At 37.5% G+C, this 27494-nt stretch overlaps 3 protein-coding genes across 4 annotated transcripts; 2 read left to right on the top strand and 1 right to left on the bottom strand.

The window, feature by feature from the left end:
- Positions 1-51: 51 nt before the first annotated feature.
- LOC128856093 (uncharacterized) lies at positions 52-12389 on the bottom strand. 2 transcript variants are annotated; one of them, XM_054091471.1, is made up of 4 exons: positions 12304-12389; positions 6002-6439; positions 579-724; positions 52-365 (listed from the first exon to the last, which is right to left on the bottom strand). In XM_054091471.1, exons 2-4 carry the CDS (start codon positions 6288-6290, stop codon positions 138-140), a joined length of 663 nt encoding a protein of 220 aa, XP_053947446.1. In that variant the 5' UTR covers positions 6291-6439; positions 12304-12389; the 3' UTR covers positions 52-137. The 2 variants fall into 2 exon arrangements, with proteins under 2 accessions (XP_053947446.1, XP_053947445.1); XM_054091470.1 differs by lacking the exon at positions 12304-12389 and having other exon boundaries at positions 6002-6676.
- Positions 12390-12445: 56 nt separating this feature from the next.
- LOC128856092 (triosephosphate isomerase) lies at positions 12446-13882 on the top strand. The gene is made up of 3 exons (XM_054091469.1): positions 12446-12553; positions 12618-13217; positions 13301-13882. The coding sequence occupies exons 1-3, from the start codon at positions 12494-12496 to the stop codon at positions 13505-13507; spliced, it is 867 nt and encodes a 288-aa protein (XP_053947444.1). The 5' UTR covers positions 12446-12493; the 3' UTR covers positions 13508-13882.
- Positions 13883-16540: 2658 nt separating this feature from the next.
- Positions 16541-20805, top strand: LOC128860945 (uncharacterized). The gene is made up of 8 exons (XM_054098759.1): positions 16541-17159; positions 17257-17416; positions 17491-17752; positions 17817-17955; positions 18041-18170; positions 18233-18904; positions 18957-20108; positions 20576-20805. Exons 1-8 carry the CDS (start codon positions 16904-16906, stop codon positions 20757-20759), a joined length of 2955 nt encoding a protein of 984 aa, XP_053954734.1. The 5' UTR covers positions 16541-16903; the 3' UTR covers positions 20760-20805.
- The last annotated feature ends 6689 nt before the right edge of the window (positions 20806-27494 follow it).

Below are 27494 nucleotides of genomic sequence, written 5' to 3' on the forward strand. Positions count from 1 at the left end.
CAATTCTAATTTGTACATATTTAGTTTTTAATAACCAAAACAGAAAGTAATGCAAACATACATGTATACGTATATCTAGAAATAAATAAATAACTATTTAAAGTCCATTAAACTACTTTATGTACATTTGCGAAGTTCTATGAAACTATGGGTTTTAGTACTAAACTTACACTGGTGCTTTTATTTGTACATTGTAATGTATTAAAGCCGTAGAAGTCGATTATATCGCTGGGCGAACTGAAGATCCTCTCATTTGGCTTCTGTTGACCTATGCCGTACAGGTCTTTGCCGTTTATTTGCCTTATGAAAAGATGGAAATATTGCTGCTGCGCATAAACCGTTACGATGTATTTAACTGAGAAGTCCTGCGAATAAATGAAACAAAAGCAAATGGATTAGAATGTAAACAAATTGTATATACATATATCGTGTCTTCAGGTATACAATTTTATTAAAAATTGTATGACGAAAGCTTTTACAAAGTAGCTGGTTTCGAAGTAACAAATTAGATCATATATTGTACATAAATACGGATGATGATAACCGATTAGGTAAGTTTCCACTGAACCAAAACTTACCGCTTCTTTAAATGGCCGCACTAAACAAGAACCATCTTCCCTGCTGCTCAAAATATCCTCAGCCGTTGCACGATCTACTAGACGATAATAGGGTTCTGTCTCAATTTTTCGACGCTCAATTTGAAGGTAATTCGCATCAATGTCATCTAAAGCAAAAAGCAAAAGAAACAATTGTTTGAAATTATCAAATGTTGCTGTTCATGTATCCAAAAAACTTGCAAAGTTCGGGAAAGTGAGAGAGCATTTCATTTCATTTCGACGGGAAGTTGCAAGTTTTTACTTCATAAATTTTTACTTGTAAGAATTCGCAAGGGAGACAAACAGCTGATCGCAAAGCAAAAATAAACACGAATTAAAGTTTGCGAATTGAGTAAAAGTTTTAAGTTTAAATAGAAACAGTGATTCAAATAGAGAATGTAAGTAAATATATTTTAAACAAAAGTTATAGTTTATTTAGAGTCATTTATTAAATAGGAATCGGCATATAGAGGTATGCACTGCTGACACCGTACTCACACAGCCTCCAGTCACTGTTGCTGCAGTTTCCGAAATACAAATTGAAAGCATTCAAGGTATATTTTGTGTTGTAAGCTCGTAAAGGGTTTTCCAATAAGAGGTATTATTCCCGTAAAATATCAATGGGTTCGTTGCTTGTGTGGCACGTAGCGCCGTCTTGTTGAAAATAAACGTTGTCCAGATCAATGCCATTGAATTTCGGCCATAAAAAATCGTTAATCATCTCTCGATGGCGCAATCCATTCACCGTAACTGTTGTTCCAGCTTCATTTTCGAAAAACTAAGATACAATGACTCCACCGGACAATAAACCGCACCAAACAGTCTCACGTTGAGGATAGAGAGGCTTTTCAACAATAACTCTTGGATTTTCTGAGCCCCAGATCCGACAATTTTGCTTGTTGACGAAGCCATCGAGGTGGAAATGGGCCTCAGCACTCGAGATAATTTTTCGATGGAATTCCAGATTATTTTCATGCATTTCAACGATTCAATCAGCAAAGACACACCGTTGTTGATGATCGGCCGAATTCTTGTGTTAATTGGACTTTATAAGCCTTAAGTCCCAAACCTTTATGCAAAATACGGTGTAACGACGTTTGTAGAATGCCTAATTCCAAAGAACGACGAGGAATAGATAAACCTGGGGTTTCTTCAACACTTTCGGCTACAACAGCAATATTTTGTTACTGGCTAATTTTTACATGAAGAGACTTTATATATAAAAAATGTATAGGAAAATCGGAACTAAACAAATCGAAACAAAGAAAATCGCTTGAATGTGTTTATTGCGTACATACATATGTACAGGGTGGCTGATGAATTTTGCTACATTAAGAAACTCAAATAACTTTTTTTTTAGTGTATGGAATTCATTTATTTTTTTTCAAGTTGAAGGTCATTAAATTTTATTAAATGTAGCTTAACTAGTTTTAAAAATAATTGAGTTTAAATGCCCCCCATGCTCGTTGACACAAGTGCGGCATCTTAGTAAAAAGTTGTTCATTGCTGCTTTGAGAGTTGCGACAGGAATAGCCGCAATTGTTGCCCGAATGGATTGTTCTAGTTCATCCAAATTTGTTGGCTTTGTTTTATAAACTTCTTGTTTACATAAACCCCACAAGAAAAAGTCAGGTGCAGTAAGGTCAGGCGACCTGGGGGGCCAATGAAATTCGGAGTTTCTTGAAATCAGTTTATTGGGAAATTTTCGTCGCAACTCTGTCATAACAGTCTGGGCTATGTGAGACGTTGCCCCATCTTGTTGAAACCACACAGAGTTGAAAGGAATTCTCTTTCGGCGTAGTTCTGGATAGAAAAATTCTTTCAGCATTTTCAAATAACGGTCTCCAGTAACCGTAACGGTGTGACCATTTTCTTCAAAAAAATAAGGCCCGACAATACAACGTGAAGAAACCGCACACCACACTGTCACGCGAAGAGGATGCAATTCCGTCTCGTGGAGTATCTGTGGGTTAGAAGTACTCCATATTCGGCAATTTTGTTTGTTCACATTGCCGTTTAAATCGAAATGGACATCATCAGACATGAAAAGGCAGTTTAACATGTTTTGGTCTTCTTCCACCATTTGCAGGATCTTCTGGCAAAATTCCAAGCGAATCGGCAAGTCTGCTGCATTCAGTTTGTTAACCATTTGAATTTTGTAGGGAAATAAGTCTAAATCTTTGTGCATTATTGTTTGCAAAGACTGTCGGCTGGCACCAAGTTGAGCAGATAAGCTTCTTGTTGAAACCCTTGGATTGCTTTGTATAGCTGCAGCTACAGCAGCGATCGTTTCCTCCGTCCGAACTGGTGGGTTTCGATGATAAGGCCTTCTTGCGACTGTTCCTTGCCAGTCTCATTATGGTCCATCTGCTCGGGGGATCGCCGCCAAACATCCGCCTGTACTCTCTCTGTACCAAAACTACGGACTCCAGTGCGTGATGGCGGCGGACTATCCAAATTCTTGTTTGCGTGTCCCAGTTATCCATTTTAATAAATTTTAAAGATCAATCTGCAAATTAAAACAAAAATGGAACAGATAACTTAAAAAGAAAAAAAGTCATTCAATTTTTTTTTGGTAGCGGCTTTCATCAGCCACCCTGTATATACACAGATACCAATGCATGTAAAACCTGCGCATACGTAGAACGTCAGAACAAACTATCTGCCTTTAATTTCTGAATCCTAACACATTGCGCATTATTTATTTATTTTACTGTACTTGAAACATATAAAAACTTTGAAAGTTTGTGAAAACTGTGATTTTGTTGCGATATTTCAAAAGAAATTTTAATCAAATGGAATTTCATACCTGTTCGCACATAGACATATTATACTAGGTTTTTCAATAAGTTTTGCGGTTCGATAAGAAAAACACAATTTTATGGTTTGAAATACACTTTATTACTCAGTATAGTGAGCTGTTATGACCTCATCATTTAATGAAAAACGCTTTGCACAAATTCCAACAAATTTCCTTTCGCATCCCAAAGAACTGATGTAAATACCTTCTTGGTCGATTTCTGGGCACGAACTCGTTTCGAAGCCGACTAGTCAGGTTCACACCATTCTTTAGCCTCCTGTTTTGATTTAAGATCATGGTGATAGACTCAAGTCTCATCCATAGTGATGAATCGACGCACAAAATCCACTTTATCCTTTCGAAAACGCGCTAAATGTTGCTGAGAAAGTCGCATTCAAATGTGTTTTTGTTCCATTGTTATCGAATATGGCACCGATTGTGCGCACAGCTTTCTGAAACCCGATACTTCAGTCAAAATATTGCTTCCATCGCCCATTCGTCGAAAATAGTCAAATTTGTAGGTGGAAATTTTGGTTCAAATGCCGTCTTAAAATTGTCCAAAAACATGTCCTGCATAACCCTACAACCTCCGTATTTTCTCTGTCCAAAACATTTAATAGCAGGACTCCAGGGCTATCAACTTTTCGTGCCTTCTTCTCAGCATATGAATAGAGCTTTATATTCTTTTCTCAAAATGTTGCACTCTCACCGGGCAAACGTCCAACATTTCCTAACCTATACGAAAAGTGAAGGGGAGCGTTGCCCAGCTGATTTTAATTCATCTGTGTAAAAATATGGGGTTTAATTTGAATTGTTAGAAAAAAATGGAAACTAATAGGAGACATAAAAGAGAACTCGAGGGAACTGAAGGCGTGCATTGTTTGCAGCGGATGCCTTGCCTGCCTTCATAAGTATTCATATAAAGGGTGGTTAAATTTTAAGGGCTGATGTTGAATGTGAACCACACCTAAACGTAAAGTTTTTTTCTGCACTTCATTTGGCATTTTTCAATTTCAGACTAACTCAATTTGAATCATGGAAAGATACACAATCGAGCAACGCGTTAAAGTTATTCAGGCTTATTATGAAAATTCAAATCAAAATGCATATCGCGCACTTCGTGAAGAAAATCATCTTCAGTGATGAGGCACATTTTCACCCCAGTGGATTCGTCAATAAGCAGAATAGCCGCATTTGCACGAATGATAATCCAAGAGTGATTGCCGAAAAACCAATGCACCCACAAAGAGTGACTGTTTGGTGCAGTTTATGGGCCGGCGGCATCATTGAGCCGTATTTTTTCCAAAATGAGGCCGGTCAGGTAGTTACTGTGAATAGTGTTCGCTATCGTGAGATGATAACGAACTTTTTATGGCCCGAATTGGAAGATATGGATGTGAACGATATGTGGTTTCAACAAGACGGTGCCACTTGTCACACAGCTAACGAAACAATGGCTCTTTTGCGCGAAAAATTTGATTGCCGAATAATCTCACGTCGCGGCGATGTCAATTGGCCGCCAATATCATGTGATTTGACACCATTGGACTTCTTTCTTTGGGGTTATTTGAAAGAAAAGGTATACGTCGATAAGCCAGCAACAATTCAAGAGCTAAAGGATGAGATAATTCGGCACATTAACGGCACAGAACCTCAATTATGCCTCAGCGTCATCGAAAAATTGGACCATCGGATGGAGGTGTGCCGCCGATGCCGCGACGGCCATTTGGCCGGCATTTTGTTTTATACCTAATTGAGCGAGCTATACCAATATTATCAGAATAAAGAGAAATCATAATAATTTCCTAAACAAATTGTATTTTATTCAAAATCAACACCGGCCCTTGAAACTTAACCACCTTTAACAAAAAAAGCGATAATAAAATGATTCGATGCAACAGAAAAGATTGCCCTGTTCCGGTAAACGTTAAATTTTATGGTGCGATGCGGCCTTGGTTAGAGTAAGTTCATTATTTTGGAGAGGTCCCACTTCTCAGGCGATACAATAAATTTGAATAAAAAATATATACTTTGTCTTTTCTTGACCAATTCCCAGTATTTATTGTTTTGTTTCTTTTTTTTTTTTTTTTTGAAAAATTAAATTTTATGTTGTTTTTTTACTTAAATTTCTTTAAAAATTTTCGATTTATAAAATTATTTTGCATTTAGTTTGAATTGATCTGCTGTGACCTTTTAATGAAAAGTTTAGTTTATAGCATTTTACTTTTAGTACATTGTTGTTTTTGTAAAACCACACCTAACAAATGAGTTTAATAACACTTGCACTGCTAGGGAATATATTATATTTGTTGTTATTATTGTTGTTGTTTTTGCAGCCTAAACATTCTCCATACATATACGGAGAATGCTCCTGAGGAGACAGTCCTTGGCCGGATATAAATCCGGGTCTTTCCGGTTACGTAGAACCGACTGTCGTGGAAACGATTATTTTGGTTCAAATTGGATAGTTTATAAAAGAGTCAGTGTAGATTTGCATAAGTACATATATACTTATATATAATATATAAGTAAAAACTCCAATATTTATTAAAAATCAAAAGCAGCAATTGTATTTGTATTAAGGCGAATTGTTTGGCGAACTCACCAACTATGACATAATCGTGATGTGAGAATGGTGACGTCGTTCTTGTTTGAATTTCTCCCCCACTTCTCATCGCGAACTCAGTTTCCTCGCCGGCGTTTAGCTCACTTGAAACTCGTTGGGTTTGTTTGTAAACCAAACAGTGATCGCAACAAAAACAGCAAATAGAACGGGAGCAACACGAAAAACACCAACACATATCGTTTTTGTAAACAGAATTGACCACATTCGCCACGAAGCGCGCAAACAAATTATGCAAAACGGTCCAGTAGACGCGCAAACACCAACACATAGTGAACGCGGGCGCAACAAGTGGATGCCTTTAATGTTGATGAGATAAGCGGCAACGCGATTAGTTCATTTGATCGAGTTATTTGCGGAATAAACGCGAAGCGGTTCGCCTTAAGTCACACACAGTTCTCGTTGTTTCCTACCGGATACCTGCAGCAAATGGAATAGGGTATTCCATTAATAAATACAAACATCTGTATGTACGCAAGTCTGTTAAGATATTAAATTAATAATATCATACATATGTATGTATGTATGTATGTAGTGCGTGGTTTTAGAACTTTGCCAGCTGCGTTGTGAAAGGGACCTTGCGCGTTGACAATCCGATCATGGGCGATCTTCCCGCGCCACACATCTTAAGTGAGAGCGTGTCGCTCGCGAACTGCGCGCCCGAATCACGCAGAAAGGCATTTGGCGTTTTAATTACGAACATATTAAGCACAAATTTAAAGGCAATATACTAGATATGCATACATCCATACGTACATATCCACATTTAAATACCAGAATAAATATTAAGTTTTTGTAGATACGTACAGACATATTTACATACATATGTAGGTACATATGTGCTTCTCGTACACAATGCTCAATTAAAGGAATGTAACAAAACACAAAATTGTAATGAAGATAAAGTATAGGAGAACTGAATAAAAACATATCCATATTAAATTTCACCCATGGCGATCAGTAAAATATGGCAAATGAAAGCAAGCAAACACTAACATACAGTGACTCAAAGCAAGCAGCAGAAATATAGATGAGTAGAGTCAACCATGGTGAAAAGGTCATTTTAAAGGAATCAGCTGATTCTGAGATTGCGTTAGAGATATAAGAAAAGTCAATGCGAAAATCCCCACGTTACTTCGTTGCCGTCTGATGTTACATCGGCGCAACGCTGATTCTGTCGAATTCACTGAGAGCCAAGCAGACGCGAACGCAGCGAGATTAAACCACCCACCCTCATCCCCCAATTATTGACAATTTCCTTACTAATTTTTTCTTTATCCTTAGTCGATTCGTCTAACAACAATCGTGTTCCGCTTCTCGCATTCTGGCGCCCTTTGCTCCACTAGGAGTTAGAGGAAAACATAAACATACAAATATATAAAGTATTATCGCATCTCTACTTACAGTCATATACCTTTTTGTCTATTTTATGATTATAATATGAAAAATAATATGATATATATTTAAAATTTCTTTTATGTACAATATTTAAAAAATAAAAATAACTCAAAATCATCAAATCGGTTTTCCTTTTTAACTATTATTTGTTTCTTATTTAAGTTCAAACTGGGTCAAAAGAACGAGCACAGCCAGGGTTAAAAAAAGAAACCCCCACATTTTTTTCTCGGTTCACCTCTGGAGCCGAGTGTCTGTAACGCGATATGCGAAACCTTCTGTATTTTTCCAATGGAACCTGTTATCATTTCTTTGCTGGAAATCCGAGTATTATTTAGTTTTTTTCTTTAACTCCTATTAGAGCATAGGACGAGTAAGCCACTCACTTTTCTTTCTCTTCAAACGGCCATAAATAGGTAATATTTTATGGGGTTGAAATCCCTACAAGGTATGTAAGTTCCAGAACTGGGGTAGCTAAATATCAAACACCACCACTTGTCAGGCTGCCTTATTGATCAACTGTGCGAACAATCTTCGAGTCACTGTATGTAGATATATACTTACGTGTACATACATACATATATCATTCATTTGTTTGCAAGCCTGTCTACATAAATACAGAACCAAAGCAACTAAATGTGGGATTGCCGCTGTAGTTCTCACGTTACATTTGAAAGAGTAAATCCATACACACATGCATACCTACTATACATATTTATACGAAGTGGGCATGGGCTCATATTTGCATTCATGCACGCATGTGCATCTGTTTGTATGCTCCTTCCGAGTATTTCGTGTGAAACTTCATTTTTATTAATTCCTTCTTTCAATTGTAACATTTTGTTTGATAAATAAGTTTAACTTAATAAATACATTTGAACTTATGGTACAATGTACATACATATATACATATGTACTAGGAGTGAATAAAATTATTGGACCATCTTTAGAAAAACTAAAAAAAAATAGCTGCACGACTGCGTGAAGTTCGATAGTTATCATGCCACTCTCTATTGCTTGGAAATTTTGTGTCGAAATTGCTCTCAAAAGTCGAGATATGTACATGCGATTTCTCTCAAGTGCAGGGAGTAAAACTTGCCATCTGATATCCGCCAAGCACAGGATGCTTTTCCAGCATTGCTTCTTGCCCATAATGGCACTCAGTCACATATAAATTCTTGCGAAGGCGAATGCAAATTACTCCGTTGGTATGCATTCATGAGATTTTTGGCAAAGGCAGCTTAACCCTTTGTCCTTATCATCTCCATAGCCTCATCATCAGTCTGTTCCTCGCAACAGGGAAATTCCATAAGAGGGACGCTTTCAATTCCTTCCTCTAGCCGTCATTACTATGCCGCTGCGTAAGTGAGAGTCATACACCCCTAGCCCTTTAATTGTTACTGAAAGTGCCTCCAATATCTAGAAAACCTACAAGACAGAAATTGTTTACAATAAGAGATTTTTTAGCGCTCTGTTGGGCACCTGGGTCTCGCCAGTCTTTTTCGACTTTAGTCATGAATTTATCATATTTCTATTATAGCTAACGACTTGAGCTCGATTTTTGCATATAACCTTTTAAAAAAGATCCTCGAACAGGACGAAAAAAGACCATACCCGCGTGCCCAATCGAAGGTTTTGAAAAAGGTGTCCAATGAAGGATTATCTAATGAAAGATCTGCCAAATGGATGGTTTATCTAGCTATCAGGATGTGGGCCTACTGGTTTCGCAGATAAAAGCCTCTTCCGACGATTAACTGATACACTATAGTAAAGGGTGGTTAAGTTTCAAGGGCTTCAAGGATTTTGAATAAAACCCATTTTTTTTTAGGAAATTATTTTTATTTCTCTTTATTATGATAATATTGATATGGCTCAATTACGTATGGAATAAAATATCGGTCAAATGGCCGCCGCAACCTCGGTGGCACACCTCCATCCGATGGTCCAACTTTTCGATGATGCTGAGGCATAATTGAGGTTCTATGCCGTTAATGTGACGAATTATCTCATCCTTTAGCTCTTGAATTGTTACTGGCTTATCGACGTACACCTTTTTTTCCAAATAACCCCAATGAAAGAAGTCCAAATAGGTTACTAAAAAATGTTATAGACAATACCAAAACCAAAAACATTGTTTTTCTAATAAAAAAAACGCTAGTCACGAAATTATTATTAACACAGATATAGAGCCTTTTCCATCGAATTAACACCAGTGCAAAATTATAAACCCATCAAAGGCGTGTATTGTGATATCCAATAACCATTTGCAACGGATTGCGAGTGAGTACGCCTAGTATATTTTATTATATCTTCAATTTTTTAAACTCGATTAACCTAAAAAAAAAGTTTGACTTAAACCTCTTTTAATTACTACCTCCATCCAAATTTAAGCAGGAGTGGATCAGGTTTTATTTGTTTTAATACATTTTGATTGCTTATCTCATTGTTTTGGTGGAAGAGCTTAAATATGGATGGGAGGTGATAACGTCAACAAAAAGAAAAAGTTCTTAAACGCGGATGGCTCAAAAATTTACCATTTGAGTTTCGAATGGTTCGTTAAGGCCAGAAGCCAAAATATACCAATATCGGGTATTATTATAAAGGAAAAAGCAAAAGAAATCGCTGGCCGATTAGGTATTCAAAATTTTTCTGCGTCAAATGGATGGTTGGAGAAATGGCGTAGGCGTCATAATGTGACTTTCAAAAGAATATGTGGGGAATCTTCCGAGGTTAATTTCGAGGATTGTGTGGCAATATGGTTGGAGATAAAGAAAAGCCATTGGTTATCGGAAAAGCAGCATGCCCACGCGCCTTTAAAAGAGGCAATATAGGAAGTTTGCCAGTGGAATGGAAGTCAAACCGGAAAACTTGGATGTCTCGTGAAATTATGTGTGAGTGGCTAGAAATGCTTGATAAAAAAATGGGCTGCCAGAAGAGAAAAATTTTATTATTTTTGGGCAATGCTACAACTCACCCTCGAGATATTAAACTAGATAACATAAAGTTGATCTTTTTACTTGCTAATACAACATCCGTTTGTCAGCCCCTCGATCAGGGTATAATACAAAATTTTAAGTGTCATTACAGATGCCATATAATCAAACATATTTTGACAAAATTAGGAGGCATTCCAATGGACAGACTTTCAAAAACTTTTGACATTTTGAAGGCTGTTATTTTATTAAATCTTCATGGGACAACGTAACGGCAGAAACAATAAAAATTGTTTTTCGAAAGCCGGGTTTCAAAAAGCTCCGCTTGAATGTTCTGACTTCGAGGCAGAGGATGATATTCCCATATCGACACTAGCGGCTTTGATAAAGATTTTAAATGAACATCAGCAAGGTCAGTATACAGAAGAGTTTTTGTTAAGGGAGGCGGGCCAATTAGATGTCCTAAATTCAGTAGTTTTCGCGAAGCGTTGTAGGATGAGAAAAAAAACAATTAGCCAAATGAAGTTTTGGGGATAGTTTAATATATATTTGAATTAAAAAAAAAATTTGTACAATCTCCAACAATCTATTGTAAGCCGAGTTATCAATAGATTCCCAGAGCGCCTTGCCACTGAAGTATCAAACTTCTGTACAAGATACAACTTGCAATTTTCATCTGAAAACAAAAAAAAAATAGATTATTAATTTTGATGTAATTATCTTCGATGTGAACTAAGAAAATTGGGAGAAACACGTAAAATTCGAATTTTTGGGGAAGGTAGAAAAAAAAAGTGGTTTTTCAAGGAAAAAAAAACTCTTCAACTGGGTAAAAAAGTCGCTTAAAAAAAGTATTTGGATGTTTTTTTTAGTTCACATAGAAGAGAAAACAATACTGAAGATAACGCATTTTGAATGAAATGGATAGCTCGTTTAGTTTTTTTGCAATCGTGTACATAAATTTGGTAAAATCGTGAAAATGAAAAGCCGAGAAAACGCGCTTCAAACTACAACAAAAAGCGCACGGTTGCTTGACGCCGCACTACGCTCGGCTCTGTAGCTCTGCAAATACTTGGAATTTAACTCTGAAAATTTGTGTCTCATGTTCTTGAATATCTAAGCTATTGATTTCAGGAAAAAAAAAAATCGATTTTTTTGACCTTTTAATTGGCCCGCCGGCCTTAATCGACGAAGTTGTTAATACAGAAGGCAATAATATTGACGTTGTCATTGACGAAATTAATACTGAGGAATTATCTGACGGAGAAAGCGGAGACTCAAATCATGTATGTGTCCAGGATGAATGTCAGATCAAGTCATATCCTGAAGCATTAAACAATTTCTAATAGACGATATTACGGGATTCCAATACACCAAGACTTCAGAATGTCATCTTGAAAACCTTTTTCTGAAACATAAACAGGAAAATCTACGACAGACTACGGTATATGAATTTTTGAAGCCTAAAATATAAATATGTTCAATCAAATATGTATATTCAAATGTGTAAATATACTCATTGTCCCAATATAAAAATGTACATACATACATATATATTTTTCAATAAATATGAAAAAAACTGAACGTACCATAAAAGAACATAAAAAAATTATTTAAAGAGGTGGGATAGTAATTCCGAATGCTAGACAGGCACAAACTCATTCGGCTATGGCGGCCGCCTGCATGTAGGTTATGTTATAAAGGACAATATTAAGCTAATTTGTCCAATAAAACGTAAACAATTCACATACATATACACATATTTAATTCTATTAATCCTCCTTTGACTATTCTTCCTGTGTGGTACGGTGAACTTGTTAATAAATACTTCCCTTTTCCATAGGTTTAAAGCTTAAACTTTATTGGCAAACACAGACCTTTTAATACTTTATTAGCCCAGCAAACACTATTTCTTTGAGTTAATTGTTAATTGTTAAAAATATGAAAATATGAACTTACAAAAGAATTTTAATTTATTCCGTTACAAAAGAAGTACACAAATTTTCGCTTAGAGTTTTATAATCGAACGCCAGCAGTGACATCCGTCGTTTCACTACGCTAGCTTCCAACACAGAGTTGCATTGCATCTAGCGTTCTATTACGTACTGTACTTTAACTCCAAAGAATTGCCCAGCGAAGAAAAATAAAAATGTTGACAGTCGCCGAAAGGGTCATTGCAAGGTTATTCATTCGACCGTCTTCTTATAAGGTGTGTAGAGTTTTTCGTAATTTAATCATTGTTTTTTAATTTATTAATCAAAAATTATCTTCAGTTCACTGGTTTGCAGATTTCTCGTTCTCTCAGTAGCTGTGACAAAGATAAAAAAGGCAAGAAAATGTCGCGTAAATTTTGTGTTGGTGGTAACTGGAAGATGAATGGTAACCAAAAATCAATCACCGAACTGTGCAAAATACTTTCTGCAGGACCTTTAGATCCCAACACGGAGGTTTATGTGGGTGTACCGGCACCTTATCTCATGTACGTGCGTAGCTTACTACCCTGCTCCATCAATGTTGCTGCCCAAAACGCCTACAAAGTAGAAAAAGGTGCTTTCACAGGTGAAATCTCGCCGGCCATTATCAAAGACACTGGTGCTGGCTGGGTTATTTTGGGTCATTCGGAACGTCGCCAAATCTTCAAAGAGAGTGATGAGCTCATTGCCGAAAAAGTTGAGCATGCACTAGCATCTGACTTAAAAGTGGTGGCATGCATTGGTGAAACACTAGAGGAGCGTGAATCCAATAAGACGCAAGAGGTTGTTGCCAGACAAATGTGTGCGATAGCTCAGAAAGTTAAGGATTGGAGCAAAGTTGTTATTGCCTACGAGCCGGTTTGGGCTATTGGCACTGGCAAAACTGCCTCACCGGAACAAGTAGGTTAAAATATCAAAAGAAAAAAAATATGTTGTATAACGAACATAAATATCTACATATAAATATCGTTTTATATCTGCAGGCCCAAGAAGTGCACGCCTTCTTGCGCAAATGGCTGGTTGAAAACATCTCAAAGGAAGTATCAGACACACTACGAATCCAATACGGTGGTTCAGTAACTGGGGCTAACGCCAAGGACTTAGCCAAACAACCCGACATCGACGGTTTTCTGGTGGGCGGTGCATCTCTGAAGCCTGAATTCGTGCAAATCGTCAATGCTAGACAGTAAATGCTTCGAAAGTATATGAAGAAAAGCACAACTGCCACAAAATCCAAAAAGTTGTGGCATAGAATTCAGGGGTTTACTATTGTTAATGAATTACATTGCCGTTAAAAGTGGAAATAACCATCTTTCCCATTTTTTACTTTGCCTTGTGTGCATAGCTAATCGGCAGGTTGATTTATTGTTATGGGTTGACATATTTTGGAGAGTTCGCATTTTATGTCGGGAAGTTATAGTAAGTACTCAAAATTAAAAGGCTAAAAATAATTGTAACTTTATTGAACGGAAAAAATGCATCATGTTACTTCCACCATATACTCGAAGAAATTGCGAGTAAATTTTAGATTATGAAATAAATGTTAAAATTTCTACAACCCTAAATATGGATTTGAAATTCGAAAATGTGTTTGTGTTTTCTTTTCAGGTCCTCTATAATTGATAAATAAATCTACATACATACATAGGTCCCCCATGCGGACGCTGTAGATAGTGTAACGGTATGAACTTTGTCTAAACCAAGGTATATTAAACAGATAACAGCAGTAGAGCAAAAGCAACGAGCAAAGAATTTTAAATTTGCGTTTGGCCCCTAGAATCTTAAAATATATAAACAAAAAATTACAGTTCGGTAACTGACATAAAATTTAGCTATTTAGAGACCAAATAAATAAGTCTAAGTTGAAGCCCTATTGATGTTGCCTGTTTAGAGTACCTTGGTGTAAACACTAATCCCAGGAACGGATGAACCGATTTTGACTGATAGGTGAAGAAGCTTTTACTCCCCAGATGCAGGTGTTGCAGTATTTAAAAAACTTCTGCCATAGGCTGAATGATGTTATTGAGTGTCAGAAGACCGGTACCTGAAACAATTTACAATTTTTATAGTTATACAAAATTCCAAAAACACAAAGCCTTTACTTGATGTGAGATAAAATAGAGAGCACCAGTTTTGACTTATTCCCATGGCAGCCAGTTCTACGTTACCGGAATGACACGGGTTTTTCCCGACCAAGGGCTGCCGCCCCAGTAAACTAGCCCTGCCTAGTGAACCGTTTAGATGAGTTAGACGAAGACGACCGGTGATATACACTACACTGACAGGGCTTGAATTACTGCTACAACAACAACAGCCATTTTTGACTATTTTATTGTACTTAAACTTGAACTTTATTATAGTAGGTATGGGAATAAGTCTCCGCCCTCGTAAAAGACGTATCGCTGCTGATACTATTTTTGTGTTCGCTCTAGTAATATACTGGTGATTTGAAGGTGTATATGTGAGGTCTCCATCGCAGCAGTTGATATCCCTTACTGCTACAACAACAACAACAACAACATACGTTTGAAGCGTAAAGATCCTTTTTTATCTGACGTCAAAAATGTCTACGTTAGTTCCGAAAAAGCAGCATTTGCGGGAATTCATGCTTCATTATTACCTTTTAAAGCAAAGTCCATCTGAAACGTGTCGTATATTAATCAATATTTACGGTAATCACGCTCCATCAAATGCAACTTGTAAAGAGTGGTTTCGACGCTTCCAAAGTGGCGATTTCGACGTGAGGGATAAAGATTTCGAAGATACTCAACTACAACAATTATTGGATGAAGACACATGTCGAACCCTTGATGATATGTCTAAAGAGTTGCATGTTAACAGATCAACCATCGATAAACGTTTGCATGTGATGGGAATGGTCCAGAAGGCAGGTAACTGGGTGTCACATCAATTGAAGGAGAGGGATATCGAGAGACGTTTGGAGACGTGTGAAATGCTTCTTGAACGGCAGAACGCATCGTCACTAGCGATGAAAAATGGATCTATTATGAAAACCCTAACCGTCGAAAATGTTGAAGCCTGCCAGGTGAACCAGGTCCATCGTTCCCACGACAGTCGGTTCTACGTAACCGGAACGACCCGGATTTATATCCGGCCAAGGACTGTCACTTCAGCAGCATTACTCGTATATGCACGGGGAATGTTTATGCTGCTACAACAACAGCGAAAAAAAAATGCATGCTTCAAAGGTTATGTTGTGTTGGATCAGAAGGGTGTTTTCTGTTATGAACTTCTTAAACCATTTGAAACCGGCACTGGCGATCCTTAATGCGTTTAAATTGAGCTTTCCAAGAAAAGCGGCCAGAATGGGACGGTAGACATGACAAACTGATTTTACGTCAAGCCACACGTTGCTAAATCGGTCCAGAAATATTTGGAGGGACTGAATGGGGAAATCTTGCCCCACCCGCCGTATTCCCCAGACACTGCACCTTCGGACTACCATCTGTTTCGATCAATGCAGTCAGCTCTTGTTGGAGAGCGGTTCACTTCTTACGAGAGCATCCCAAACTGGCTCATTGAATGGATCAAGCCAAAAGAACTCGAATTTTTCGTCACAGGAGATGAAAGATGGAGTAAAGTTATAGCTTCCAATGCCACAGAATATCTTGTATTATTTAATTCTTTAAATAATTACTAACTTTGGCTAAGGAAGGACGAAAACTTATTCCCATACCCGTGCTATATAAAACCGTGGAATTGTGATGAATAGTTTGTGGAACTTATCTAATTTTTGTATAAAGTTTGAGATTTGAGTTAACATGGTTTTTGTTAGACATTCAGCTATATTTTATGAAAATAATAATGAAAACTCTCCAAAAAAAGAATAGAAGAATAGTCAAATCTGTTCAAATTTTGTTGAGGTTATATTGTTTTGTCGCAGGCTGTACTTGAATTGTCTTGGCATTCAATAAATTATAAATTCCAATAACTAACCGCATTTGATTAACCACAGGCAGTAACTGTTCTTCCATTAATTGAACTGAATGATGCGTTATACCATTGATTCGGTAAGCGGATGTTCGTTTTGGTTTGTTTTCCTATTGGGAAGACCAAGTCCATTTTTTGTGGAGAAGTGTGATCGCACCATTGGTACTCGGCATTAAACTCGTATGAAAAAACTTTGGGCTTTATGTGCGTCGCAGAGTTGTATATCATTGGGTTTTCGATCATTATCATTTATTTCAAAATTGTTGAAAGAATTACAATTCAATTGTGTGAAAAATTATTTTTTAATCAATAAGCTTTTCGATTTATTTACTTTATTAGATCCTTTTTGGAAAATTCGTCGAGAGTGAACGGGGAATACTTTTGAAAACCGTATTCGTTACATACAAATATACACATGCACATATATGTACATGAAATATAGGATTGTGGAATATCGCACATAAACAGGAGACTACAAAAAAAAATCCTTAAACAACGGTGCTGAAAATACTCCATCAGTTATCAATATATTAAGGTCAAAAGAATCAAATTTGCCAAATTTTACATAAATGACCTAAATTGTAGTGGGAGCCAAGAACTCTCGGCAACTCACACAACGGTTACCATCCACAATTATGGTTACAGGCTACATATTCGACATCATCGTAGTGCGCATAGACACGTCTGCAGAGAAATTTGATGATCCCAATCAATTTACCGTCGATGTAAATTTCAATAATGTCTCGCTTAGCATCACCGCCAGCCGTATCAATGTGGCCGAATTTCGTTCCGGACGCAGCTATGAATTCGATTCCTCTCCAGAAGAGCTGCGTGCCGACATGGATGCTAATCCTCTCAAAATGACTGTTAAATATGGCAATGCAATTGTAGGTAGGCTATCTCCCGTTTGCTCGGCAATTAATGTTTGCTTGTGTATGCGAACGTAGGTGTGTGCGTAGGTATGTATACAACTTACTTGTTCTTGCAGGCTCCGGTGCTATGATATGGCCAGATTGCGTTCTTAATAAAATAGCCGATTCAGCTGGCGAAATCACACATGTCGACGAATGCGAACTCATATTAAATGGAGATAAGGTTGGTGCTGTTGAGGTAATCGTGCGATTGCAGTGTAAATGTGAAGAAAATTGGTAAGTTTAGAATGGAATATTAAATCCCCTCAGAAATATTTTATTCGTCCTTTCGAAATGCAACCGTCGTGTAGTGATGACTTTGCGGCAGATCGCGATGATATTCGACATCACTTGGACAAGGTTATCAACCCGCACGATATTCTCTTTGTGGTCGGCGATACGAACAAAGATGACGAGTGTGCCAGCCTAATGCCCGGCTCTAATCAGTCGTGTGATGGAAATAGGTTTACCACAGCACTCGACTTGTCACGCTATCGCGCCATGAACGGACAGCTGGTTCCAACACCGGATGTTTTGAACACCTGCGGTAATACAGAATGTTGTGAGCTGAAGGTTTGTGCAAGTAAAATTTTGTGTTGTATAAAGCATATAATCTACTGAATTCATTCTCATTTAGAAAATGTCTCACGCTTATCAAAAGCTGATCGATTCCATATCAGCAGCAAATGATAAGCGCTCCTGTCGTGCATCAACTCACATGCGGGAGTGCCCCCATGAGAATAAATTCTCTTCGAGCAGTACTAGAGATAGTTCAGGTAGCAAAATCAAATCTGTGGAATCAAATTGCATTTTTAATTAGGAATCCAATGAATACTTAATTAAATAACTCTTGATCTCCAGATTGCAGATTTCCATGTTCCTGCTTTGCTAACCAACATACGGAAAATGGCGCCTTCGCCGGTGAAAAACTTATTAATATTTGTCCCCAGGGGGGAGTCAATACTAATCAAACGGTCATGCATACCCCGAGGTAGAATAGTGAGTTTTATGGAAATCTATTAATAGTTTGTTGATGTTTCTCTAATTTCTCAGACACTGCCCCGTCTGCAAGGAGAACATTTCGTGGCTACCCAAACTCGCCTGCTGTCCAAAATGTGGTTATAAGCCAGTGCCGTATGTGGAGGAGAAGCCATATAATGAAAAAATGACCGCTGATCAAGTACTACAAGAGTATCTGGACAAGCACTCGAGTGGCACCGATCAGAAGTTAAGTGACTGCTGCCATGCTGAGAACGGTGAAATGCCTTCTTCCCCGGACAAGAAAGAATGTCGGTGTACATGCAAGAATGGCAAGATATGCGCCCATTGCCGAATACGTAAGTTGTGTGAAGATATCTTTCAGCCCCCCAAACCGCCCGAGGACCTCGAACAGGATTGTGGAAAATGCGAGTCTGAGGAAATGTTCAACGTATGCAAGACGAGTAGCAAGGATTGTCGGCCATATCTAGCTCGTGTATTTTCGGAGCTCAGAGATTTATATGACATAAAGAAGGCCCAATATAAACCATTTAAGCAAGATGAAAGATGTGAAAAAGAATTGCAGGGATCAGGGGGTGTGCAAAGGAAGCACGATCAACGAGATGTGAAAGCGGGGAAGCAAAAGCAAGATATCCAGGAAAGCGATAAAACACCCAGACAAAAGAAAAAAGGTCAGACTAAAACGGGGCCGAGTGGCACAGAACCCAGAAAAAAAGACAAGAAAGCGTAGGTTAATAAATTGTCAATCCATGCAGGTTGGTAATGAGTTTTTTTGCAGCTATACTTATGGGGGCGATCGTTTCTTTCCCAAAGATGATCGTCACCAGAAATGTGTTAATGGATTCTCCATCGGTAAAAAGAATGTGCCACGTAATATGGGATGGTTGTGGAATTTGGATACTAGTGGCAAACGACGGGGTTGGAAGCCGGGAGCCATTCGCAAGCCCATCAAAGAGATAATGAGATTCTTTTTAAAAGACTACCCAGCCGATACGATACGTGTTTCGCAATACGCCTATCGCAATCAAGGCAAAGGCGATGGGAAGGAATCGGAGGAAGAGATGGTACAGCGACCCACATTGCACATCTGCAAAAAGAATGATGAGTATTTCATAACACTGCGCCCACTTAAGGACGCAGAGGCGCTGAAGGAGTGTGCTGATCCCTACCTCAATATGAAACCCATACAATTCAAAATAACTAAAAACCCTTTAGTGGTAGAAATGAGCAAGTTGAAGCGTTGCCTTAAAGATATGGGATTTGCTAAATGTACGTGCCATAAACCGGTAATTGAGTGTTTTTGTCGGAGTTTCTTGGATAAGAAGCGTCTAGAGTATCAGGTTAGCAAGGAATGCAGAAAGCGTCAAATAGCCTGTTGTAATAGCACGTTGGTACTCTCTGATACTACCGACTCAGATGTGGAATTTGATTTTGGTGTGACACCACCTGCAGGCGTCATCAAACCTGAACGACTCAAAAAACCTCATTTGGTAAATCATGGCACACAGTACGTAGAGAATGACTGGAATATACAACCGAAGTATCCATTGCCACCCAACCGATTTATGAAGTCCTACAACTGCGCTACAGGAGCCCATTACGATTTCGGTGGTGGTGGAGGTGGTTGGGGCGCCTGGGGTGGAGGCCCCGGTGGTGGTTGGGGTCCCGGCGGAGGATGGGGTCCTGGAGGGGGTAGAGGTGGTAGGGGCGGTTGGGGCCCTGGCGGTGGTAGAGGTGGTGGAAGAGGTGGCTTCGGTCCTGGCGGTGGTAGAGGAGGACGCGGAGGATTCGGTGGGGGACCAGGAGGTGGTCCTGGCGGTGCAATCGGGCCCGACGGCAAACCATTGCGCGGAGGTGGTGGTGTTGATATGATGAAGTATCTAAAACAAGGAAAAGGTGGACCTGGTGGCGGAATGTCTGCATATCAGGCGTAAGTGCTAGAAGCGTAATGCCCCTCTAGAACTGTGTTTAGTACACCCATAATTAACCGACCGTCTGCTAAACAATGCGAACAAACACAAACTTATGCTCCGAACAGTTTTCGAATAGTAATTGAAGCAGATACTATTTCTGTATCAAGCTATTAAATAATTGAAACGTACCCGGACTTGTTGGACTCACTAAATTTTAAGTGATTATTAATAGTATGCAAAATTAAAAATTTAGTTACTAAACTTTTTTTGTCCAAATTCTATGTACTAAATTACTAACTACAAATTGAAGGTGAATTATTTCAATAAACATTCTAAGGCCTCGGCATAACGAAACGCGTTTGTCTTGAATTGAAGGTTATGGGACAATCACTGACTTCCACTATTCGAGAACTGGACACGGAATGAAAATCAACTCACTTCGGATCATTAACAATGCCTCTTAATTTTTTTTATTTACCGCTAGGAAACTTCGACGAGAGCATTTAACCGAAGTTCCTCCACCCTTACTCTGCATGATCGATCGGCGTAGAAAACCGGATCCATGTTGTTATCCATGCTATTGTCCATGTTATCCAAGTTATCCAAGTTATCCTCCATGTTATCCGTGCGGCGATTGTTGTTATCCGTGTCCAGAACGAATATGTTAAATAATTCATTCATAAATTCATAAAAGTATTAAAAAACTAAAATGTGAGTTTCATTGTTGAAGAGGGGCATCCAGCTGTTGAGAATTTGCTTTCTTCATTTAAATTTCAATTCTGATATCTTTACTTCTTTGCTATTCACATATAAGTATATACAAGTATATAGGTACATATGAATACTGCCCTACAAGGCAGCTGACTATCATATAAGTACTCAAATTATCATCATCGCTAATTACAAAAGTTCTCATTAAACTACACATTTTCGTTCTAGCCATGGGTAAGTTTTGATAGTTTCCTCTTGTCCTCTTTTTACCAATAGCAATTTCTTATAACTGAGAAATATCTATATCTACTATGCTCTAAAAGGCAAGACAACTAATCATTTTTATTCTTATAATGTCATAACTGCTGACAACTATAGTTTGTTTAATAAGTTTTGCGGTGCTGATTGAATTTTTATTTTTGGTGAAGAAAATTTATGACTGAATATTGAAAGTGTATAATGACTTTCCGCCATCAATTCATGCAGTGGAAAGATGCTGAATTTAAATTAGGTCGTACAAGCCTTGAAGTATTGGGATTTCAGAAAGATGTGCGCACAATGGGTGCCACATTCGCTAACAATGGAAAAAACACATTCGAATGCGACTTTCTCAGCAACATTCAGAACGTTTTCGAAAAGATAAAGCGGATTTTGTGCATCGATTCGTCACTATGGATGAGACTTGGGCCTATCACCATAGTTCTTAATCAAAACAAAAGACTTAAGAGTGATTTTTCGGCCCCGAAACGAATTGTGTCCAGAAATCGGACAAGAAGGAGTTAGCATCAGTTTTTGGGGAAGCGAAAGGAATTTTGTTTGTGGATTACCTGCTAAGTGGTAAAACAATAAATTCTGAATATTATTGTAACATTTTAGACCAGCTGGATGGAAAACATTCGTGAAAAGGACCCATTTTGCAAAAGAAAGAAATTATTTTCCATCAAGAAAATGCACCGTGTCACAAGAGCATTTTGACAATGGCTAAAATCCATGAATTAAAGTTCGAATTGTTGGAGCACCCACCGTATTCATCAGTGGCTCTTAGAGACTTCCATCTGTTTGTAGACTTAAAAAAATGTATACGTGAAAATCGTTTTTTATCAAATGATGAGGTTATAACAGCTGAGAAAGCATATTTTGCAGCCCTTCCAGGTTCTCACTTCAGAGTTTGAATTCCTAAAATGGAATCTTTTTGGAACAAGTGCGTGGGTGTTCAGAGAGAATATATGAATAATAAAGTTTATGTCAGATTAAAAAATTGTGTTTTTCTTATCGAACCGCAAACGTTATTAAACCACCTAGTATACGCATATACATTTTAAAGATTACTCGATGAGTTATATTCTTCCTAGCAGTCGAAAAGCAAATTTGAATCCGCAAGCACTTCTCAAATGCGCCGCAGTGTTATGTACCTGACGCAATGCCTATTACGAGAGATTTCGACTTTAAAACCGCATATGGAGAGTGTGTCTCCGAACCTTTTTGCCAACGCCTATAATATTAACGCTAAAATACGAGTATTTGCATACTACAATAATGACTAAATATCATGGCAACCGCTTTCTGCTCGCTTAGTGAAAAATTGGAAGCACTTGTTGCTTTATTCGAAAGTCGTTAAGTGGTTGGCGAATCAAAAGCAGCTAATGACTTACATATTCGTATGCAGAATTGTGCAAAGCCAAGCAACTATTTCTGTTCACTCATGGAAGACGAATCTTATTTTCAAGCGTATGTATTTCTTAACTCAAATCTAGGAAATAAAAATATGGTCTATAGATTACATATGTGAATAAAATGCTGTACCTATGTTTGCGAAATCTCAGTTAATCGAAAATTTTGTATGAAAACCGTAGACAGCTTTTTCTTGTGATACCATTTCCATAGCCACCCCTTTCGCAACTGCTCATAGTCATTGCTACATTAAATCCTGCTCTAATTTAAAAATGTATTTTTTCTTAGTCATAGCCGTTTTAAAGTCGGTTTTATCGCTTAAAACCAGGTCTAAAGTTAGAGTGACGAAAAACTGCTACTAAGCCTGGCAAAATAAACGAAATTTTAATTGCTGTGTGTGTTCGGCGCCTTTACGTTTTGATTTTATTTATTTCTTTTTCTTTATTTAAGTCAGTGGCAACAATCATACTGATTAGATTTACAGGGTAAAATAACAAAAACTTAAGAGCAAAATAGATGGTTTATTTGACAAATAATAAGACACAATAAGTGATTTGAATAGAGGCCTGCCATCGTTAAACCAAGATCAAGACTTGTAGGAACCTGATTAATTTCTTCAAATCCTCTTGTAAGAGAGGCGAAATTTACGTAATTAGATCTAAGAACTTCAACACAAAATGAATTATAAGAGCAAAATTCTCTATTAGGAACATTGAAACTTATTTGGCCGAGTAGATCTGAACAGCCAATGGTACCAAATATTATATCGTATTTTTATAAACATTAAGCCTTGAACAAGTCATCGGATCTCAAGTGAAAAAGAAATTGATAGGTCCTTCGATATTATAAAGGATTGGGGGTTATTAACCCTTTGAAGACAATTGTTGCTTATAAGCAATTTTTATCATAATCATCATCATTCCTTGATCTCCGTTGCCAAGCATAGGGCCAGAGTAAATTTTTAAAAACCTTTTATTATAACTGCTGCGAGTTATGTATATCAATATACCAATAATATACTTCGATCGGCCAGTTTTCTTTTAGATAATTTTTTTTTTTAATTTTCTTCCGTAAACGCCAAAATTTGTGGAATGTTTCCTTTTGCGCGAAAACATCGAAATTTATTGAATTATGTACATACAAAATATAATATACGAGTACGTACATATGTAAAAAATTACAATCACATTTACTAAAATATCATAGCGTAGTAGCACAACTGATAACAAATTGATAAGTTATGAAACAACTAAGCATCATCCCATATCACTTTGGATCACTTCCATACATACAAATATTCTTAATTGCCTTGAAATACACTAAACGACAAGAATTAGAGGAATATAAAGTGTGCCTGATATGTGTTGAGCGATAAGCGTGACATCATCGGGCTTAACAACCGCGCTGTTAGGTCTGCCTTTTCCAAACTGGATAAGAAGCAAAGCGAAGGAATCTGGTGATAGACACAAAACGAAACACCTCCTGCCATCAAACAACCAGTCGGCATACTTGAGTATCGGCACCCACGTCACTGCTGACAGTTATGCTTTCCATATTATAGGAAACTTCGTTTATCTAGGAGCCAACCTTATCACCGATAACAACGCGAGTCTTGAAGTCCAACGGAAAATCTCTTTCCAACAAGTTTGGACTAAGTAGGCAATTAAGTAGAACAGTGCTTGCTCGACGAACAAAACTAACACTTTATAAGGGCGGGCATGATGCCCTATTGTTTGTACGATGACAACATTCGATGAGACGTCACTTGGAATGTTTGAGAGAAAGATTCTGCGGAAGATGTTTAGACATTTAGACAAATGCTTCCTTTACGTTGGAAAGAGTAGGTAGAGAAGGACTTGGTTTCACGTGGTGTGTCCAACTGAAGCCGGTTAACACGAGAAAGAAACGACTGACACGACTTAAGCGGTTATTGTGCCAATCAAGAAGAAGAAAAAGGTCTTGTGTTGCCATCGCTTTGTGTGAAGGAGAAGAGATTTGCTTAAAGATGTAGCGTACAATATCAATCCAGGATTTAATTACTGTCTCTAGAACCTCGACCAGCAGAATCACTTGAAATCCTTGAGTAAAGAACAGTAGTATGGGATGTCCTTTGTTGCTCACCACAACTAAAACCATAGCAGTGGCTGTAGTAAACTTCGTTTACATGACAACAACGTGTGCTGTAGGATTGAAACATAGCCACCTGGCATTCGGACTATTTCTACGGTTGGTCTTTTGGTCTTGCTCAATCTTTATTTCGTCACAAAAAAACCATAATACCTCAGGCGCTTCACGATATTTAATTTTGTGCTTGAATCGGATTGCTCGTTGTTCTCATGTTTCATGCTTCGACATAAACTGACTTATACGCAACTCGACGGATATGGCTTCCTCGCAAGGGCCCTTATTGATTTTGAAGGATCCCCTTTAAAGATAACTTGCATTTATTGAATAAATTCTGCCGTTCAGAAGGTGTCAGAACGCTCTCCGTGTTTTTTTGCGTTGTGTAACAAATTCTGCATCTGCATTCCAATTCACGGCGAACCTTACGAATGAATGGGCGCATGCCAGAAAATGTGAGATTTATAAGTTGCATATACAACGATGATAATTAGTTCCCATGGCTTATCTGAAGAAGAGCAAAAAGAAAATAATAGTTTCGTGAAGTTATAGCATGCATATATGATGCCCTCAACTACCGTATGCACCTTGTATTTAGAGTCTTATAATATGACTGAGGTGGTAAATCGTGGATGCAGAATATCAATTAATATATTTTCAGGATATCAATAAAATTAATGAAAAAACGTTCTCCTAAAAGTTTCTTTAAATTCGTGTAAAAAATGAAATATGATATGCCAAATTCGCGAAAGGTTGTAAAATTGTACACAATTTAGGTTTAATAAATATAATATTATATAATTATTGAATTTCTCACAGCCATTTTTTTTTTATTTGTAGCTTGTATTAGATTACCAAACTAAAGTAACACAACAAATGGGAGGGCAATAAGTTGCACTACGAGTAGATATATATTATAAGGCCTCTCCTATTCGCCACTTGACGAAAAATTTGCATGTGAAAGCAACAACAAAGTTATTGAGCAAGATTCGCTGATAGCGAGTATGATTGTACCTCATAAAACTATTATACATATCTCACTATTTTCGCAAACAGCTCTATTCCAGCTATACCAGTTGCTTCATTTATTCACCACTCGCTAACGCTTGGCGAAAAGAGGAGACCTATTATTTGCAATGAACATATGTATGTATGTATTTGCATATGTACGCATATTACATTTTAAACTGTTACCAAAAAGTGATGCATTACTGAGCAAAATCTGGTGCAATTAAATTTAATATCTTTATTAGGAATTGCGAAATCATGGCCTGCACCAAAGCGTCCATGCTTGCCTTAATTTTCTTGCACGTATTTGGTTAAAAAGTTTATGATTGTCAGACACTTTTGGAAGAATAAATTTTAGTATTCCGCGGAGGTATCTTCGTGCTTCGTTGCCTTTCTATGTAGATATTGCTGGAACCAATTATGTATTGCATCTATTGGAAGGGCCATTTGCGAATTGAACCAACTCTCAATATCTGTCGATCTTGATTTTTCCATGCCTAAAACAACTTTTACTAATATACATACCTGATTATCTCTTTACACGATAGATACGTTCCCAAAAAATTCGTGTCAAAAAAGAGAATTAGGTGAAAACAATCTGAAACATTATTTTTAGAGATCATTTAAGAATTTATTCCAACTTAGTCTCCGAGACTTTTCCTGAGGCTAATTTAAATGCTTCGTACATGCGTCGAAAAATTTCACTCTATTTGCTCCATTAGATTCAAGAAAAATTCATGAAATATTGAAAATCGCGTTAAAACAAAACAGCTCGTGTAAAAATGGACTTTTTTTGCTTAACTGAAAAAGAAAGAATCTGGCCATTAATACCATGCTTGCAAACATTTCAGTTAATCACATCCAAGCATGGGAAAGCGTGTCACGACGTATCACTGAGGAATTCACGTACTTTTCCCACCTCTACTTCAAAACAAACAATTTTTCATTACGAGCTAGTAGGAAAACAACAATGCATTCAAGTATATACATATGTATGTAAGTATAGATGTATGTAATCGAAATATGGGATTTGAAAACTTCTTCACCCTTCACAAACGGATTTACGGGCAATGCAGCCGGCTGTTTTTTTTTTTTTTTTGTATTTTGTCTTTTTTTTTTTTTCCAAATTAATAAATGTATGAAGGCAATGAACATTACAATTTTTAAACTGAAATAATCTCAATTGTGATTTTTATCTAGAAAACTAAGGAAGCTGCTGGCTTCGCCAGTCTCAAAGAGTAAATATTTAGTTTGCGTTCAAAATCAGAAACTCTAAATTGAAATCGCTCAGTTGACTAAAAAGTTTTTAGTGCTTAATATGTAGAATTTCCCAGTTAAAATACCACAAATCCATGAATGTGCGCTATCGGCTGTACGCGAACTACGCACTTCAGTGGGCAAATATTTGTGAAGATACATAAATGGGTCGTACAAATCCATAATAACCGTTTCGAAAAGGATTTTTTTATGTATTTTTATTTACTTGTTTTTAGTTTTATTTTGAAAAGAATACATAAATATTAGGTAAACTAAAGCAATCGCAGCGCTAGCAGCAGAGGATTTCGGCTATCGAAAAGGATTCTTACGAGCTGGATTGATTTTTGGAAATCACACGTATTGAGGCAAACTGGATATACCATTCTCTTCAATGCAAGGTATACAAATAGCCTCACCTGGCATACGTAGTTATGAGTTTAGCTCATAGTTTTCATATCCAAGAAAGCGGCAGAGCGGAACCATGAACGTTCACAAATTTGTTCAAGAGAAAAGATTGATAAGTCACCTGAAAGTGTGAAGAATAATGCAAGTGAGAAATGAATACAAACAAAATAAATATTCATATGAAAATTACAATTAATAAATGCTCAAGCACAGGACCATCAGCTGCTATA

The sequence above is a fragment of the Anastrepha ludens genome, chromosome 2 (assembly GCF_028408465.1).
Source record: "Anastrepha ludens isolate Willacy chromosome 2, idAnaLude1.1, whole genome shotgun sequence".
Classification (NCBI taxonomy): Eukaryota; Metazoa; Arthropoda; class Insecta; order Diptera; family Tephritidae; genus Anastrepha; species Anastrepha ludens.

Excerpts from the sequence above, each read along its gene's own strand:
- LOC128856093 (XM_054091471.1), bottom strand. The coding sequence starts at position 6,290 with ATGTGTTGGTGTTTGCGCGTCTACTGGACCGTTTTGCATAATTTGTTT. Across the intron at positions 725-6,001 it reads TCACGATTATGTCATAGTTG|ATGACATTGATGCGAATTAC; the intron begins GTGAGTTCGCCA and ends TTTTTGCTTTAG. Across the intron at positions 366-578 it reads TGCGGCCATTTAAAGAAGCG|GACTTCTCAGTTAAATACAT; the intron begins GTAAGTTTTGGT and ends ATTTATTCGCAG.
- LOC128856092 (XM_054091469.1), top strand. The coding sequence starts at position 12,494 with ATGTTGACAGTCGCCGAAAGGGTCATTGCAAGGTTATTCATTCGACCG. Across the intron at positions 12,554-12,617 it reads TTCGACCGTCTTCTTATAAG|TTCACTGGTTTGCAGATTTC; the intron begins GTGTGTAGAGTT and ends AATTATCTTCAG. Across the intron at positions 13,218-13,300 it reads AAACTGCCTCACCGGAACAA|GCCCAAGAAGTGCACGCCTT; the intron begins GTAGGTTAAAAT and ends TTATATCTGCAG.
- LOC128860945 (XM_054098759.1), top strand. The coding sequence starts at position 16,904 with ATGGTTACAGGCTACATATTCGACATCATCGTAGTGCGCATAGACACG. Across the intron at positions 17,417-17,490 it reads TGTAAATGTGAAGAAAATTG|TGATGACTTTGCGGCAGATC; the intron begins GTAAGTTTAGAA and ends ACCGTCGTGTAG. Across the intron at positions 20,109-20,575 it reads GGAATGTCTGCATATCAGGC|GAAACTTCGACGAGAGCATT; the intron begins GTAAGTGCTAGA and ends ATTTACCGCTAG.